The sequence below is a fragment of the Meleagris gallopavo genome, chromosome 14 (assembly GCF_000146605.3).
Source record: "Meleagris gallopavo isolate NT-WF06-2002-E0010 breed Aviagen turkey brand Nicholas breeding stock chromosome 14, Turkey_5.1, whole genome shotgun sequence".
NCBI lineage: Eukaryota > Metazoa > Chordata > Aves > Galliformes > Phasianidae > Meleagris > Meleagris gallopavo.
In genome coordinates, this window is record NC_015024.2 from 11,893,042 (window position 1) to 11,911,606 (window position 18,565).

The 18,565-nt window shown below is 39.8% G+C and overlaps 1 protein-coding gene across 9 annotated transcripts in view; it reads right to left on the minus strand.

Annotated features, from left to right (window-relative positions):
* The window catches only part of FHIT (fragile histidine triad diadenosine triphosphatase), a 530,781-nt gene that overhangs the window by 88,995 nt on the left and 423,221 nt on the right, over nt 1-18,565 (minus strand). For all 9 annotated transcript variants that reach the window (XR_004161325.1, XR_004161324.1, XR_795181.3 and 6 more), the window contains one exon: nt 10,669-10,737. Coding sequence is in view for 5 of the 9 variants with exons in the window: in XM_031555606.1 (XP_031411466.1) it covers nt 10,669-10,737 (69 nt within the window). In the remaining 4 variants the exon portion in view is untranslated. The remainder of the gene's footprint in view (nt 1-10,668; nt 10,738-18,565) is intronic.

Genomic DNA, 18,565 nt, shown 5'->3' on the forward strand with positions numbered 1-18,565 from the left:
TTTAATACCAGCAGTTTTATTCTATAGATCAACAGTGATGCAAAGTTCTTCAGAGTAATCCAAGTTCTCAATGTTTCTTAAAGCTGAAATCATACCCCAGAATATCTACTGAGTGCCTTAGGGTCACAGCTCACATAAGGAAACATGATCCTCATTTGCTGATTTATTTCATGTAGCCCTTACTTTTTGTTTGTTCAGAGATTCATGAACATATCTGCACTCAATAGCTTTACCTCTCTCACTCCATAACTTCATAGTCTTCCCCTTCCTCCTTGCATGGCATCTTTAAGTGCTACTACTTAATGCACTCACAGAGCTGGAAGAAAATTTAATTAACATATGTAAGAAATACTGTCAGGTCTCCAAAACCAGGCACTTCAGATGTAAAAGTGTGAAATGAAATTATCTTCAAATAAAAAATTTGAAAGTGCCAGTGGAAGCGGGCACCTAAGACCTTAAGTGTTTATGCAGCTTTATGTATCGTTATTTCTTCAGTAAGACTGCCACAGAAATGGCAGGGGTATGGGAAGAAAGTATGTTAGCACTTAGACTCTATTCATAAATGCATTAAGTGCAACAATTTTAGTGAGAAAAAAAAAAATATCAGGAAAGCAAAGTCCCTTCTGGGAAGCTAATCTCAATTACTGTTCACAATCACACAGAGAAAACTCCGCGTAACTGCCATACTGTACACGATCTGGCAGTTGTGTGCATTTGCCACTTCAAAGACACTAACGTAATGACCGAGGGGAGATTTCTCCTCAGAAAAAAAAAGTGATCCTTCAAGAAAAAAAAATAATCTAAGAATAGACCTTCAGTTAAGAATGATTTATTGCAATACCTCCCCACTTACACAGAAATCACAGTCCCTACAAGCAAGTTGTCAGTACACAAAAGTAATTTACATTCACAAAAAAAAGAGGGTACAAATTGTTTAGTTGGATCTGCTTATGTGTTTAGCTCAAATACATGAGCTACTTTTGCAATTAAATTCAGGAAGAATTTAATCTTTGCAGGAAGAGGGTCTTAGCCCCGTTGCACAATGCTGCAACTACCCAGGCAATGTGAAACAAAGGCTGACTTTCCTTCCTTGCTTTCTCTTATTGTTGGAACGCCTGTGCTCGGATGGCTGTAATGAGGTTGCAACTCAGTCAAATGGGATTTTGAACATTGGCTTTTCTTGAAGCAGTAAATTCAGCTGCTCAGTTTGGACAACGGTAAATGCCTTCTCCATTCTGCAGACTGCAAAAGCTGAAATTTGAAAACAGTGCTACACTATACTCCTGGAAACAATTTCACTAGCTCCCTGCAACACTAGGAGGCCTTTCCACCCAAAAGTAGCTCTTAACACACAGGGTAGCAGTCAGTAGGTTAAATTTTCTATGCAAGGCAAATAGCAACAAATCTTTTTCAAAGAACAAATCATACGCATCCAGTAATTAATCACGTTTTGGAGAAGTTTCATTTTTGCTCCCCACAGAAACACTTTAATCACCTCCTTTCTTTTGAGGGACATGGTTGGTGGGCATGTTGGTGATGGTTGGACTGGATGATCTTAGTTGATCTTTTCCAACTTTAATGATTCTATGGTTCTTTCCAAAATCCTGCATGTTTTGAAACATGCAATTCCACAAAGAATGAACAACTTAAGACTTTGTGGCAACAGCAGTATTATAAGGCTCACTACAACGATCCATCACCTCTGTGCGAAAGTTGAAGCTCTCCACTCCCACTCTGCTGGGTGCCTTGTGGCCCAGGGCATGGAACTGTGGTCACTGGTGGGGGAAGGACCCCCCTGCTCTGCCTGGGGCTCTGCAAAAGACCACCTGCCTCTGCAGTGCCACCTAACCTGAGTGCAGGGTTATAAGCACAGCTTAATAAATTTGAGGGCTAGAGAACAGTAGGAGAGAGGGGAGCAGATTCTCATATCATCAGGAGGGAAATAGACTTTTAAAAAGCCAGTTGTGCCTGTGCACAACAATGAAGCTTTATGTCTATACAAACTGACAAGTCAAATTGTACTCCTGGGCCCAGTTCTCAGCATCAGTGCCATTTGATGGTGATAGCTCGCCTCCTGCTTCTGCAGCCTAATGGTTCTGTCTGCCAGGAAGGGCACGCAGAATGATTAAAATAAGCATTAACAGAACGGTTTGGTGATTAGCTTTTTTTTTTTCCTCCTATTTTTTTTTTTCCTACTTTCACTTTTTTTTTTTTCCTTAACTACAGAGAGTTTTGGTCTGCTAAAGCCTTTTGCTCATTAGCTGTGTACTTTACAAGTGTAAATTTAAAGAATTCATTTTCTTAAAGCCAAGGATTAGAACAATTAAGGAAAACCACTGCAACCTAGCACAAGTCAATCCTTAACATGGAAACGAAACAATAGTGCTTACAGTATTTAAACAAAACTAAGTAGTATATAATTATCCTGATGCTGTCAAACTAAATTTTCACTGTAGTGCAATGATTTCTTAAAATTTCCTTTCTGAAATAGAAATGAACATTTTCTCTTCTGCTATGAGGACATCTCTGCAATCTCTTTGCACCTCTCTCACAGCAAAAACACCTAATATTCACTCTCACTTTTCTTTCTGCCATCAGCCTTTTTCCTCCTGTCCTAACCGCCTACTCCATCACTGGGTCTGCCCAATGGAGACACAAGCAGTCATCCAGTGACTGCCCCATGTATTTGCATCATCAGGACTTAAAAGAGTAGAAATTAATTTGAGCAACTGTCTCTAGAAAAGCAAGCCATTTGCCTGCAGTATTTTATGCCAAGTAATTTTGCACCTTGGTCTTGTTATGTATCTTAAGTCCCTCTTAACATATGGTAACAAAGGTATAGAACATGGCCTGAGTTATATTTGTCAGAGAATTCTTTTAGTAGCATTTTAAATTTATGAAACTGAGATTTGCCTACAATAAACTCTGTAGCATTTTTTGCCAGAACACAAGCTGTAATGTAAAGTGTTGTCTCCTACAGAAAGAGGTGAGGTGTTAACTGTGAAACCATAGTGTGCTGGTAACAGAAAGGTGTTGTTTTGAAGCCTCAGTGATGGCAGTTTATATTTCAATGTTGTTAACTGTTTCACTGATTACTGTACCAGAAATACCGAGCAAACATATGACATAATCACATCTTGATTTAGCCACATTCCATGCACCTCTGTGCAGAAGAGAAGGCCTAGAAGTTCCCACAAACACTAAATTTGTGAATAAAATCTAGATAGCTCTGTTATATGAGAGTAAACTTTGCTACCCAACGTGCAGGAAGCCAATCACACACACAGAAATGAGACACTGATTTACTGCAAAGCTAAACAAACTTGTGTGTAGGTGGTCTTCCACAAAGGAGTTTCACAATTGTTTTTTTTTTTTTTTTTACAGATACTCTTATCACTTCACCACCACTTTAAAAAGTACTTTTCTTCAATCTTCGGAATTTTCACTTTTAATTCCATAAACACGTGTATTTATTTAAAAGTACCTAAATAAATGTCTGGGGAACTTTATTGCAAAACTCAAACTGCCAGCGTGTCATTTTGGTTTTGGAAACCATGAACATTCTGCTCTCCATTTGATATTTTAGGACGGCTGATAGTATTTTTCTAACTCCCTTTAAGTTCAGCTTCCTTCTGTATCTTTATTCTTGCAGAAGAAAAAAAGATAATGGAAAACAGTGGGCAAATACATAAAGGAAAAAGAAAGCACACTTTTTTTTTTTTCCACAGAACAAACAAAAGCAGAATGCAAGCACATATCTGGAAAGCTTATTTCTCATATCTATATATTTTTTCACTCTTTTGACTCAAAAGATAAATTAACTTGACCTTGCAGATATTGGTAAACTCATCCCATCAGACTTTTACTTACTTTCTTACCAAGGAAGAATGCTTGGGTCCATTAATATACCTCCACCTTCATTTAGAAAAGTCATATTTAGAAAGTGAGGGATAGCATCAGATCTGAATCACTGAAGCTGCTGATCTAGTGCTGGGCAGGTCAATGAAACTGTCAGCAACAACCAACTCAGATGGTGTCACTTCTAGCTATGTGGTCCTTGAACTTGTTTTAGATAAATCTGATCCCTCAGGGCAGCGATCTGCATTTGGAAGAGAGCAAAGTGATCTTTTCTTGGAGATCACAGTTTAACACCATAGTATCTTTAAGTACGTGCATGTGGGTCAGAACATTGGATCCTATTTAGCCACAGAATGCAGTCCTACGGAGAAGGCACTCTCCAATTTTTTGCTCTTAGCAGAACAACTTGCAGAAGTAACCTGATGCATCAGATTTCTGTGTAATTTGGTCTAGGGGTTACCAAATAGCTGTTCCCATATCCTGACCGTTAAGCAGAATGCAAGAGAGTATTTCATTTTTAAGTTTATGGCATCATTTCAGTTCAGAGAAGAAAAATCCCTTTTTGGAAACTGCCATCTCTCTGATAGTTTTGTTTGCTTTACATCACATCAATTCCAAAAAGCTGAGTATGTAGGATACTAATGGGGCATGTTCTCCCCACCAGCAAGAATTCAGCTTGTGCATCAGATGATAACCAAATGTCTGGAGAAAGCTTTACCTCAAGGACTGGGAGTTGAAGAGAAGCACCTGAGCAGCTAAGCAAGTCCAAGCACTGACAGAGCAAATGGGCCTGAGAGACCACACTCACTTTAATCCCCTTATCAGAGCTTGTCTTTGGTTGGAGGCTATGTCACTAAGTAGTTGGCCAAGGAAGTACTATCAAGGAGACAAAAGACCAAATACTCCACAAGCTAAACACAGTAAATATGCCATAGCAGGGGCCAAGAGCTCCTCTGTAACATGCACAATAATTTGTCTGTTACATTATAAGCTAAATGTAAGTGACTTCTGGATGCTGATATTTTCTACCTGTGATGAGACCTTGAGGCAGGAAATGGTAGGAACTAGTAAGAGAAGTGATGGAATGGAGAAAGTTGGGCTGGAGGACAATAAGACTACACAACGATACAAGAAATACCAAATCTATATTACCTTCCAGATAAAGTCTAGGTGTAAAGGGCATGTGTATAATCATGAGGAATGGCTGCCTAACTGGGAACCTTCTATCCACTCCTAATTTGTTCCTATAGCTGCACTGATTCCACGTCTTTAGATCTGAGGGAAGATAATGAAATAAAATGCTTCTCCCTCAGGTTTGACTTTGCTTTCCTGCCACCTTAAGATATATGCTGCAGCACATGTGGCATATAGGAAGGTCTCAGATTTCAACCATCAAAATAAGAAATGCTTTACGAGGTTGAAAAGAGTAAAAGATATCACAAACAGTAGGATTTCCATCTAGGGAGACATGCGTGATGATAGGATGTCTTCCAGTATTCATGCTAGATCCTGTCGATGAACTTATTTTTTGTTTAATGCAGGTTGGGTGCATACAGGGAGTACCAGCAGTCTCCAGGGGATTTCAAATTATAATCACATAAAATATCACGGCCCACAAATCAAATCATCTTGTTTGACTCAAAAAGGAAATTCATTTGTTGGAAAAATAATTCCTTTAAGGTCAACTCAAAATGACTTTTTGTCAATTCAGGTATCAAATTCAAAACATAATTATTTGCACAGCTGTAGCTTATACCGCAGTACTCTCAGTTGGAAACATTCATGCACAGTTAATCTGACTTGCCCAGCTGGAGTCGCTGCAATATCACAAGAGACATGAAACAACTGGGAAAGGCTTATGCTCCTTGGCTACCAGAAGCTCCTCTGATGCTCTGTCAGTCAGAAAGAGCAACATTGGCAAGACCAGGATAAAATCCACAGCCTGAGAATGAGAAAGAATTTATTTGCGGCTGCATCAGAAGAAGATAGGGAAGTAGACTTGTACCTGGGGAAAAGAGAGGCTTTTTTTTTTTTTTAAATTCCAATTTAGATTCTGTGCTGCTTCCCTCCTTTTCCATGAGCTTACCCATGCAGGGCTCAAAGAAAGCAGAGTCTGGCCCCAAGGGAGTTCAGATGCAGCAGACTGATCTACCAGCAGGCTACAATATGTTCCCAGAAGGTGCAATGTAATTCTGAGGCCAAGGAACAGCCTATTAGCTCTGCATGCTATTAATTTTCATGAACAGTTCAATCCAATGCTCACAGAAGCTGTTGGGCATCTTTCCATTTTGTCTAGCAGGGCCAGGATTAGGGCTTATTTATCTTTTCATTCTATACCTTATCTTTAATTGTGAAGCAGTCCTAACAGTTTAGTGCTGCTCTGCACATTTCAAGCCCTTCACTACCTCTGTGCCCAGCAGCACGTGAGATGCTGTCTTACAGGTCAGAGTGAAGACATGTCACATTCTAAGCCACTCATGAAGAATTAAACTTCAGGCTTGTCTGACTAAACTTCTCAATTCAACAAAGCTCCCCAGTTTTGCCAGACTGAAAAACCAACCCAGCAGGTTCTTGAGTCATGTGCCAAAATGCCTCCTTCATCTTCTCTGGAACTGGAAATGATTACTAATAGGTGTTCTTGCTGAAATGATTTAACATTATGTGCTGAATGAGATCACTAAGTCAAAATATCTTTCCCTAAGTGATTCTCTTACTGTGTGCATGAATGCTAGAGGGGAAGGACAGCATGAACTGAATTTTATTGCAGGCTTTTGTGTTTAACAAAACCTCCAAGTTACTAAAGAATTCACATTAGGAAGTTTCACCCAGATTCATTACAAGAGGCCCATGAAGCACATCCGTCTGGCAGGCGGCAGGGGATGGGGACACGAGGATTAGGGTCAGCCTCTCAATCAAACTTTTCCCTTTTAGAGCATTTAGAGCTAGGTTGGGAACTAAAGATGGGCAAGAAAAGCAGGCATGAAACAAAGCTGGTGAGAAAACAGCACTCTTTGCCTTGAAAGCATAGCCCTGGATGTGTATTGCTCTTGTAGCATCCATTACAGCAGGCTGCAGCCACCAAGAGAAACATGGGCTTTGGGAAGGAACACGGCCTGGCACCACAAAAGGCAGTGCTACATAGCAGGGCACTCAGCATTCTGCTGACAGGCTGGGCTGCTCTCACCCATCCAACTCTGTCAGCCTCAGAATTAACTTATTGAGGTCAGTACTCATAACAGCAGTATTGCAGACTTGATTCACTCTTCCTCTCTGAGAAAGCCCCATACTCTCTGCCCAGTATGGCTATTACCTGCCAACCTAAAGGATGATGAATGTTATTTATATTGCAGTAATGGCTAACCACTCCGTGGAGACTGTGACTGGGACAGGCTGTGCTATGGACTTTTCAAACACGCATTGAATGGGAACTGTCCACAGATGGCCGAGTGTATTAAAGTGCTGAAACACTTCAGGGTAATGTTCTTGAATGCTTTGGACATGGTGACCGCCAGCAGCTCTTCAGCACTTGTGCTGACTGCTACAACACAGGATGCTGTCCTACAGTAAAGGCATTCATTAATAACACGCTTATCAGTTATTGTGACATGCCCTTCCAAAAAAAAAAAAAACCCCATCATTTTCTTAAAACATGCAACTCCTTGATGAGAAGAAGACTTATAAATTCTTCAACTGATAAATTAAAAAATATTTATGTTTCAAATGAAACAGAAACTATCTATGAAAAAATCAGACCAATTTAACTTGGACTTGTGCATACTTGCAGGATTAGCTTTACAGAATTGCAAAAAAAAAAAAGTAAGATCTGAAAAACTGTCTTTAACTTTTCATTATGGTGAGCCCAGAGGATAGCTAACACTCCCTAGGAAATAGCCTCCCAAGGAATAACCCTGCAAAGATGACAAAGAAATAAATTAAAGATATTTGATGTGGTCTTTTTTTATTGTTAGTTGCTCTCTTGATATATAAGGAAAATCATCTGGTCACTTCTTTCATATGCATCAAGGTATCGAGACCTAAAAGACTAAGTGATGTATTCCCAGAACTGTGTCAGAGAAGGTGCCGTGGAACAGGTTTTGGACCCCTTTCATTTCTTTTCCAATTAATGTCCCAGTATTGAAGATCTAAAAATATATTTGGAAACTAGCTGGCATTTGTGTCCATCAGCAGCCCTATCACAAACCAAGTGCTAAAGATACACCTTACCTTCAAGAATACCCTTCCCTTTACACTTTGCAGTTCTAGATGAGGCTGTCTCGGAGCTTTATAGCCAAAAGCCTGAAGATACCAGAGCCCGGTAAGCACTTTACTAAGCAGGGATCAACCATACAGTTTCTTTTTCTGTCTTTTCAGTCAGCAGAATGGTCACTCTCAATCCAAACAGGATAAATAAAGCACACGGCAAGAGCCTGTGAGTATTTTCTAGCTGTCTCAACTGTAGAAGTCTCCTAAGAGGACTGATGTCTCAACATCTGGGCATTCTCCTCTTCCTGTCAAACACTACTGAGCAATGGGATTTGTCAACAATCTGCTCAGCATATACAGATGACAACTGCAGAGTTTGGAGAGCTCAAGGGCATTTATAGATAGATAGGGGATTGAGATAGATGTGTTGAACTAGGACAGAGACCCAGAATCTGTGAAAATTATACACAATTGCAGTACAATTTTTACTTGCAGTAATTAAACCAGACACCATGACATGCAAAATTTAGGCCAGGTGTGCTTTACAATTACAAACATTGTTTCAGAGAGGCTAACAGCCTCAGTGCCATATAATATGAAGAAAAGGATGTCTGCTGCCTAAACCACAACTCTGTCTATCACTAAAATATACAGAAAGAAAGCTTCATTTACAAACAGGTAAACGAACAGATTGTCCTAAGCACAAATTTCATGGATGATGGATTTAAAGGTCTTTCCTGCACCTACATCTCACCTAATGGTACTCTACTGCTTACAGATTTTCAGTCTGTTGCTCCACCACTACCTACAAGAACTTCCTCAATATTTTCAAGTCTTAACTAAGAGATATATCTTGGTACAACACAGAAATGAATCATATAAAAAAACTTTTGCCTTCTGCAATTATCTCCAAATAATTTCTTAAATCAGCTATATTTTCAATAATCTGTCCATTTAGTATATTTTAATACAGATTTATTCACTACCCTTATGACAGCATACTGCTTAAGGCTTTCTACCCTCCCAGTCCAGAGAGTGATAGAACTTGGCATCAAATTTCTACAGCATCAAATGCTGTAGGTTTTTTTCCTGACAACCTAATTGTACAGTGAAATCTGCGATCAGATGCAGTCTTTATAAAAGCGTATGTTCACTCCTTGGTATTCAAGAGTAGCTGTTTAGACTCTGAGGCTATACGTTGTTCCACTGAAAGATATATTATCACATCTGTGTCTAAATATTTTTGCTTCCTATGTCTGCTACAAGCAACACCTACAATTGCTACAGCTGAAAGTGACAAGATAGAAATAATTTCCACCAATTTGTCATGCCTTTTGCATTTAACAACACTAAATGTATAGCCTATTTCATTAACAGTTTTGCTTTTTTGTATTTACATATAACAAGAGAGAAATAAGCACGTTAAAAATAATAAGGTAGCATTGTAAAAATGACAAAAATGGAAACAGAATTTGTGGGTTGGTGCAGAATTGAAAACCACTTAAGACATTTAAAAAGAAAAAGCACTAACTTCCAAGTTGCCTCACTTTACTGCTTTTAAGTACAGCATCACATAGGATGGCCATCACGTATTGACATTTGAACTCCTTGCTCAGCAATCTCATTATAAGGTTATGTTAGAAGGGTTCTCAATCTCTGTCTTTCATGTCAAAAGCAAACATGTTTTCACCACCTTTGAATTAAGTCAGAGAATCACAGAATCATTAAGGTCAGAAAAGACCACTGAGATCACCAAGTCCAACCATTATCCCACCCCCACCGTGCCCACTGCCCATGTCCCTCTGTGCCACATCTCCACATTGCTTGAGCAGCCCCAGGGACAGTGACTGCACCATCTCCCTGGGCAGCCTGTGTCAGTGCCTCACCACACTGAGAACTTTTTTTTCCCCCTAATATCCAACCTCAACATCCCCTGAAGTCATTATAAAACTTCAAAATATATATATTTTTTGAGAGTGGTGAGTTGTCATCATGGATATATCACAAAGGAAACAATACAGAACAATTCAGGAAGAATACAGAATGAATTCTTCAAGCATATGGTATTGCAGAAGCATTGAACATGTTTACATTAATTACTTTTAAAAAGAAAAAAAAGATGTCACATTTGAAATGGAGGATCCTACCAAACTCACTGAGAACCACGCATAAATCTAACAATAGTGAGATTTTTTTCATTAACTCATTGTGACAGCTGTCAAGCAGGGAAGAATTTTTTATTAATACCAAAACAATTGTGCATTTCAACAAAAGCCAGTAATTCAGTCACATCTTATGTCCCCAACTCTGTCATACGATCTGCACATATGCAGATATTACATCTATAAGCAAAGTTGCTCTTCAAATTTTATTTTTGGGGCTGCAATATGATGTGCCCAGAGCCTGGACAGAACCGTGCAGAAAGCAGGCCAGAAGGCAAGCTGTGAAATTTCACTACTGGGCTTGGTGCTCAGCACAGACTTTCTGCAACCAATAAAGATGCAGGGAGCCCGTTAAATAATTCCACTAAAGGCAAGGCTTGTATCTCTGATGTGAGCTTCTAACTGCGAAAACCACTCTGAACAAGTAATAGAGAACAGCCCTTACCTCCTTGTAGACATCATCATTCCTGCTGAAGTCTCCTGACCTCCTTGGAAGGACATGGACATGAACATGCTAGAAATGTGAAACCAAATAATGGTTATTGCCAAGGTCATGACTTTCCTTTCCAGACAACAGCATTATCCTCCACTCATACCAGTAACTGAACAGAAGTCCACAAAATTCCATATGTTCCATAAAAGTACCTTAACCCTTCAGAGATTATAAAAGATGTTCAGGCCAGTGGATGAAGGAACCACTAGTACATTACAGAGACCATGCAGGTACAATGGCTATCAGAAGAACATTCCGGACTGTACAGCACTTCCATTACAACACCTTTTGCAAGATCAGAAAGAGCTTAACGTTTTGCTTTTCCTCCCAGGAGACTGTAGCCCAAACATAACATATCCAAGTGGTGCGTCATGTGGCCCCAAACCTACAGTGCAAGAGAATTAAGGGTCCAGATTTACAGAGTCTGAAGCATAAGCATCACTTTCCTGATGGCAAAGCCATTGCTCAGTGTAGCAGAGCTAAGGGAGATAAGTGGCACAGGTAGCTTTGGGCTTTCCAGCATGGGGGTTATGTTAGGGACAACATGTTTTCTCATGAATGCTGATGAGATATGGAGAATAGGAACAAAAATAAGGACAAGCAAGCAAACATATTTTGTCACTTTGATGCTCATTACTACTACTATCTTACTTTTTTTTCCTTAAGAGATTACAGGCCTCTTCATACCAGATAGGAATTACACAATTGAAGATTTCTGTGACTTGAAATCTACTCTGATTTTTAAAAAAATCCCTGAGAAATCAAAGAAATGTTGATCTGCTGTTCTGCAGTATCTTCAGCTACAAAAATGTAAATATTCTTTTATCTTTTCCCCTTTTCTTCTATTCTCTGTATACACAACAAACTGAATTTAGATAGCTTGCATCTGATTCAACTTGGTGAGTTGAAATCAACTGAAATTCATGAACCTGCTAAAACATTCTCAAAATACAGCTTGAGTCTCTAATAAAGACCAAAAAAAACCTCAACCAAAAAAACTTAGTCTGTTCATAATAAAATCCAAACACACCTATATCATGCTACCCTCATCTACAAGAACATTTGTTCAGTGAATAAAATGAAATCACAAGGATGTTTCACTTAATGAAATAGTCTGAATACCACTTGTTTTTCTTAGCTTACTCTAAAGAAACCAAATATGCTACTCCTTAAACCTACCAATATCCACAGCTTTCAGCATATTCAGCCTAGAGATTAGGATGCTTCTTGAGAGTTAAAAAACAGTGTTTTTGAGTAATACATCAATGATAGTGTTCTGATAGTGTATTATACTAATATATCATGAGAGCGATAGTGTTCTTGTGATGTATTAGTGCAATGTATCATCTGAACATCACAGCTCTCATGACAAATGACTCAAAATCACAAGGTAAGTTTAAAGATGGTCTTCGAAGCCCTAGGCTTTGAATTTGGCTTTAGAGAAACTTCTAAGAAAAACAGAAATGAAGATTGTGGTTTGTACCAACAATGTGAAATTTCACCAGCATACCCCACCTAAATTTAAAAAGATTTAGATTTAAAACTTATCCATAAAACTACAGAATTATCTATCAGTTTTTTTTCTCTTTTTGTACAAGGAATTGATACCGTGGTTACAAATACTACTTTTCAGGATTTTCTCTTGATGATATATATAGAGACAGTCTAATCTCAGATATCAATAACTATTATGTCCCAAAACTTCTATGCACTCGAGTCATTTTTACCTCTGTGGCAAAGTGTTTCAGGACACACACAGGAAAAGCAAATAGGATGTGGCCCAAAGCTTAGTTCAGAGATGCTGTACTGCAGATGCACAGAGCAGCACAGCAGGTAACAAATGAGCCTAATGTGAGCTTCTGCCCAAAATGGGCTCATGTGATCGGCATGAAAAAAGGAGAAGAGAAAGTGTTTATGAGAGCATATGGGCCACTTGGCATCACTGGGGACATTCTCAGGGTTTGTCACCTTTACTACATGCATTATGTTCTTACACAACGCCCGGCTGCTCAGCAAAATCTGTCAACTGTATCAGAAAACAAATAGGTATTTCCAGATCTGAGGTAACTACAATCAGTTATGAGAGCGCAATTTTTTTCCAGACATTCCAATTATTTTTCTTAATATCGTGCGTGAGATATACATAGAAATTGGAATTCTTTCTATCATTTGTAGAATAGAAAAATGCCATGAATAGCAATTATGTCTCAAGGAGATTCCTTCTCCTCAGCTTTAGGAGAAGAAACAAGAACAGAGCAGAGCAATGGTTCCTATGTGGGAACCACTCGTTTGCCATTCAGCTTATGGCTTTCCCAGCTTGAGGTGCTGATATTTTGATTCATTGGGAGTTCTTTAATTGATTATTTTTGCTCTTCAGTGTTATTTTTTTTTTTATGGCTGAAGCCAGACAAAACAAAAACCTCTAAGTCCAAAAAAGACATTTGCAGTTGACTGAAATGTGTCAGTAGATACAAACGAAACATTTGGCTGTATATATTTCCTTTAACCGAACAAACAGAATTAGGCAAATCTTCACTCAAAACACTATTTGGAGAAGAAAAACCCAAACACTGTCTATATAAAGTATCAAAATAAAGCATTTCAACTCTTCCCTGTTATTGTGGATACCCTCGTGACTGGTGAGTAGCAGACAGCACCAAAGCATTCTAGCAGGCTGTATTCAACCACTGTTGATTGTACTCCTTTTCTCTCCTAAAAACTGCTTTCCCCTCATTTTGCATTGTTTTGATTAATAAGCAAGAAAAGTGACACACAACCAAAACATTCACGTTAACAGACCAATCAATATGTGAAGAACAAAACGCAGACACATGTTAGGCAGTGCAAACATGTTAGCTGACATTCCCTCCTCTTGTCAGACACTGACAGAGAAAGCTGTGCATCACTGCAGGAGACAGGCATACTGGATGTCACAGCATGGGGACGTGGCATGATGCACCCAGGTGGTACATCAGGTACACATACTTTGACACTGGGTGGTCAAAGATACCTGAGCCTCACGGGCTGCTTCTAATGCCTAGAAAGATGAGGTTATGGGAGAAGAACTTTCAAGATATTTACACCCAGACTGGACAGAGAATTAGAAAAAGTACTGAGAGGAGCAAGTCTGCAGTGCAAAGAAGTGCTCTCAAGCCAGATCCCCACATTCCCAGTAAGGCAGGGGGAGCTTGAGGCTGCTTCTCCCACTGCTGCTGAAATCTAGCAGCAACACAAGCATTGGTGGGACTTCACATCTAAAGTTGATTTCCAATGAGTCAGAGTTGCAAAACACAAATCTTGACAAAAAAAAAAAAAAATCTCTGCAGGCTGCTTTGTTGGAAAAAAAGACAAACAAATGCCACACATTCACATCAGGTGAGTTTTGCTTCAGCACTCAAGGCCATAGAGAAAGCAATGTTCTTAGTTATGGCTGTTTTTATATACTGAATTACGGTTGAATAATCAATGTGTCACCACTGTGCTGGATGTAAAGCAAAAATACCAGGCAGACAGACACAGAGAGAGATTTCCTGAGTAGACCAGAATGGTGAAGATCAGATGACCATGCCACACACCACAGGGGAGAACATGGACATCACCTGCAATAATTCATTAACATTACGTTGTGTTCACTCAGCTGCTGTGCTGGTTAGCAAAGCAACAAAGCTCTGCTTCTAACAGAAAACGAGATAATAGCCTTCATAAGAGCTCCCCAGCACTCACCCTGGGACTATTAGCAGTACGTGTTGCTATAGGATGAATGCACAAAGCCTGGTGGTGGATCACAGTGCTGAGAACAGGGGGTTGCCAAAATGCTGGCAAAAGGACTGATTTCCCTCAGCTGCAAAGGCAGCACATGGCTGAGCTGTGTCTTCAAGCAGCAAAACCAGATGTCTTTCATCAGCTTAAGCCATTCCCTTGTCACTTTTACTCTTCATAACAGAGAAAACATGTGGGTTTCCATAGTTCTGTGGTAAAGCAACATCAGGACAGGCAGTGGGGCACAGGGAGATCAGAAAGAGTGAGCCCCCAAGCCCATGCCATGCACAAGCAGGAGGAAGGGCAGGAAGGACACCAGTGGTGGCAGGCTGCAACATGTGCTGGCCACAGGAGGCCCCCTCCCCCCCCATCCGCTGGTTCACAGGGAAAAATGATTGAGGTATACAGATAACACCTTATTTGCTGCAGAAAGTTTCCCGTCCATTGCGGAGACATGGACTTCATACAGGAGGCTGTGATAATGCTTCTTCTAAACTACCAGATTAACTGTAGAAATTCCAAACTAATAACCATTCTCCAAGTAAGGCTGTCAGTGGGTGATAAAGAAAATCAACCATAATACTGAGATAGGATAAAATTGCCCTATTTTTCATGTGGCTTTCTGTAAACTGGGCTTCTATGGAGCCCTTGTTTGCTATTCTTGATTAACTGCTCAATTATCCTTGTTAGAAAATTATTCTGCAGAAAGCCCTGCCTGTATATCCACAGCTCATTAACAGAAAGCACTCCCTCTGCTGTCTGCAAAAATATATCACATTACCCAGATGCTAGCAGACTTGGTACAATTGCTCTTTTTTCGTTTTGTAAGCCGATTTCTACGGCCCATGACTTGCTGACCCTGGCAAGGACATCTTCATGCTGAAGCAGCTTCTGTTCAGTGAATATTTTTGGATTGGGATAGCGAAACATATGGAAAAAAAAAGTCCTATTCAACACTTTAAATTAAAAATAAAGCAGTTTGTATCAATCAAAATATTCAGTTTTCACAGCCTTCAATATTATTGCCAGCATAAATTCTTCCTGCGTATCCAGAAGTTATAAATTACATAAGACCACTTTGAAAGACCTGTTATAAAAAATTAAAAGATGACAGGAAAGTACTTGAAACACTCGCTTTCATACAAAAACGCCCAGTTCTTAGGAATTTCATCTTCCTTTACTGCAGTAGGCTGCAGACAAGATGCACACATGTGCTGCCTTCTATCAGAACAGCAGCTAAGGCATTCTGGTGGTAAGGGTTGCTGCAAACCCAAGAAGACTGCACAGAGTTATGTTCTCTCACAACACATTTGCTATGGCTCCAGTTTATTAAAGCACAAAACCAAATCCTGCTTTTCTACCAGCACAAGTAATGTAAGGATATGATACAGACAGAAAGGAGCAATACAGACAGGCAGACCAGACACCACCAGGCTGACTCATGAAGGAACCTTTTGGGATCCACGTGCGTACTTCGGAGGGAGTAGAAAAAGCTTTGCAATTATCATCACCAGCGCTTTTGTCATGAGTTTGCCTCTTGGATTATATCGAGATACTTATTCAGCACTGAGAACAAGTACTTGGGAAAGCAGCACAATGGAAAGAATTTGTGAATATATCAGAAACCAAACCAAGTGGGGGACTGGCAACAAAGCACATCTTCAAACACACAGACTGAGGAATGTGCAGATTCAGCATCCTCAATAAATAATGTATCTGTCAACTATAAAGTTTTAAAGAAATGAGCTGTGAATGAGCTGGAGACCTAAACCCAATGAAAACATGTGCAGAAAGATTTTTAAAGCTTCTTGAGATCTGAGGTTATAAACTTCCACAGCTGAAGGCATCCTTACCATTTATGTGAGAACCGGCAGCCTCTCCCTCCAGCCCAAGGCTAAGCCAACTGGTACAATAAAGACTTTTTCAATAGTCTTTTCATTGGAAGTGGTGCACCAAATCATTTTCTGAAAGGCAGTATATATAATGAAATGGAAATAAAGGTAGAACGATACTTCTGGACTGCTATTTTCTGACCTCTAAGCCAGTCCCTAATTCCAGGAATGACAGTCCCCACATGGTGGTAGGAAGGTCAGGCCAAGGACCACCACCACCAGTTCCTTCCCACCTGCCCAGCAGCTGCAACTTCAAACACTGCCCTGAGAACCAATAGGAAGGACTACACACTGACCCAACCAAGGACACTGAAACCGCCGCACAATCATGTCAGCAACAATAGGACCATAACACTGTGAGACCTGCACAGCAGCATCTGTTCTAAAACGCTAGAGAACTACAGAAACAACCCTAATTCCTGGCAGCCCCTGCAGAAAATATTACTTCCATTTTGTAGATGGGAAGGCTGAGGCACATACCAATGAAGGTGCCACAGGCTTGGGAACAGCTGGCGAGCACCTGCCTTACTGTTCTGCTCCTTCATCTTCCTTTAGGGTCACTTTGCCCAGGTGTTTTGTTGCAAATTTGTTGTTGTTCAGATGCAAATGAAATAGCAATTGTATTTCCCTTCACCTCTGATATTTAGTTAAGTCTTGATAAACGCATATTGTTTTAACACTTGTGATACATATAATTAGGGTTCTTTATGTTTCAATAAAATGTTCCATAATAAACATTTACTGCTCTGTGAATAAACATTTAAATGAAGCTCCTAATGGGGGTTACATGTTTTGAAGCAGTTCATGGCTTTGCTGAAGTCTCTCCCTATAGTTAATGAGAGTCATTTCCATAATCTGTGCATTATTCCTTAAGCCTTCCTTTAGGAATATTTTACAAAGTAAAATTCTGTGAAATATTATCAGCCAAAAGAGAAAATGTTAAGAGGATTATCAAATTGTCCCGTTAAAGGGACAGTACAAGCTTTCATTTTCCCCGTGAGATGCTAACATTATAATCACATAGAATCTACTTAGTAATTATCATGCTGCTGCAGTACATTATTACTGTGTTTTTCCCTCAGAGATCCAGTCTAAATGAAAAGGATGGGAGACCCTGGAAAATTCTTATTTGAAGGGCAGTGTAATACTACTTCAGTTTCTCAAATTAATAAGAGTGAGGTTTGGAAACCCCCAGCCAGACCTTGCAGATGCCAAGAAAGGTCGAGCCCCTTGAAGGGAGCAGAGGGCTGCATGTAGCTGCGTGTGCAGCTCTGTACAGTTTGTCCCAAGATGTCAGTGCTACTGCTATGTGATTAACACCCAGGGCCTCAGCCCATTTTTGCGGAAACTTCAACCCATTTTCTCACTGACTCCAGTAAATGCAGGGCTGTGTGCCCCAGGTGAGATATAAAGCACACCAAGGTCTAGGGAAATATTATTGTTGGAATACATTGGGTTTTCAGTTCTCCAGCGCACCTGCAATGATACAAGCACCTGTAAGGTATTTCTTCCATGTGCCTGAGTACATTTGAAGAGACCATAAAACTGAAATATATCTTCTCTCTGCTAGCAGGGAATAACAGCACTGCAGCAGTAATGGCCTACTCCTCCTTTAATGCAGGGGGCAGGGAACTTGGAGGAAAAATGAGAGAAGATAAATCAGGAACGGATGTGATGGGGGGAGGGGGAAGGAAAGCTTTACATACTAGTTTCTTATTCTAAGTGGGAAATGATTCTAATTTGTGTGGTTATTGTCCTTTTAGACAACTGTTGCAGCCCCATTCTAGGATTATGAAATGTTTCCTGTAGAATTAACACGCTGTCTCCCTTTCATGAACTAAAGGTAGAAGAGAGATGCTAATGTAAGGAGAAAAAAGGTTTCCAATGACAGTAAAGACCGAGCCTCATAACGCCCTGTAAGGATGAAATGCATTCAGGCCACAGCATTTTCCATCACCATATCTATCAGTGTTAGGGGAGATTTCTGCAGCTCTGTATTAGTACTGAGGTATTATATACCCTAAAGGACACATTTCCTAAGAACATGCATTTATCTGTGTATACATACAGTATACACAAGACTGTATTTAGTTATTTATAATATTAAATATAGTATTAATACATAGCAGGTCTGGATTCCAAAACACGGCTGTTTTCCTGTTTTATTGCCGAATATGCACATTCATCTCTAAGGTTTA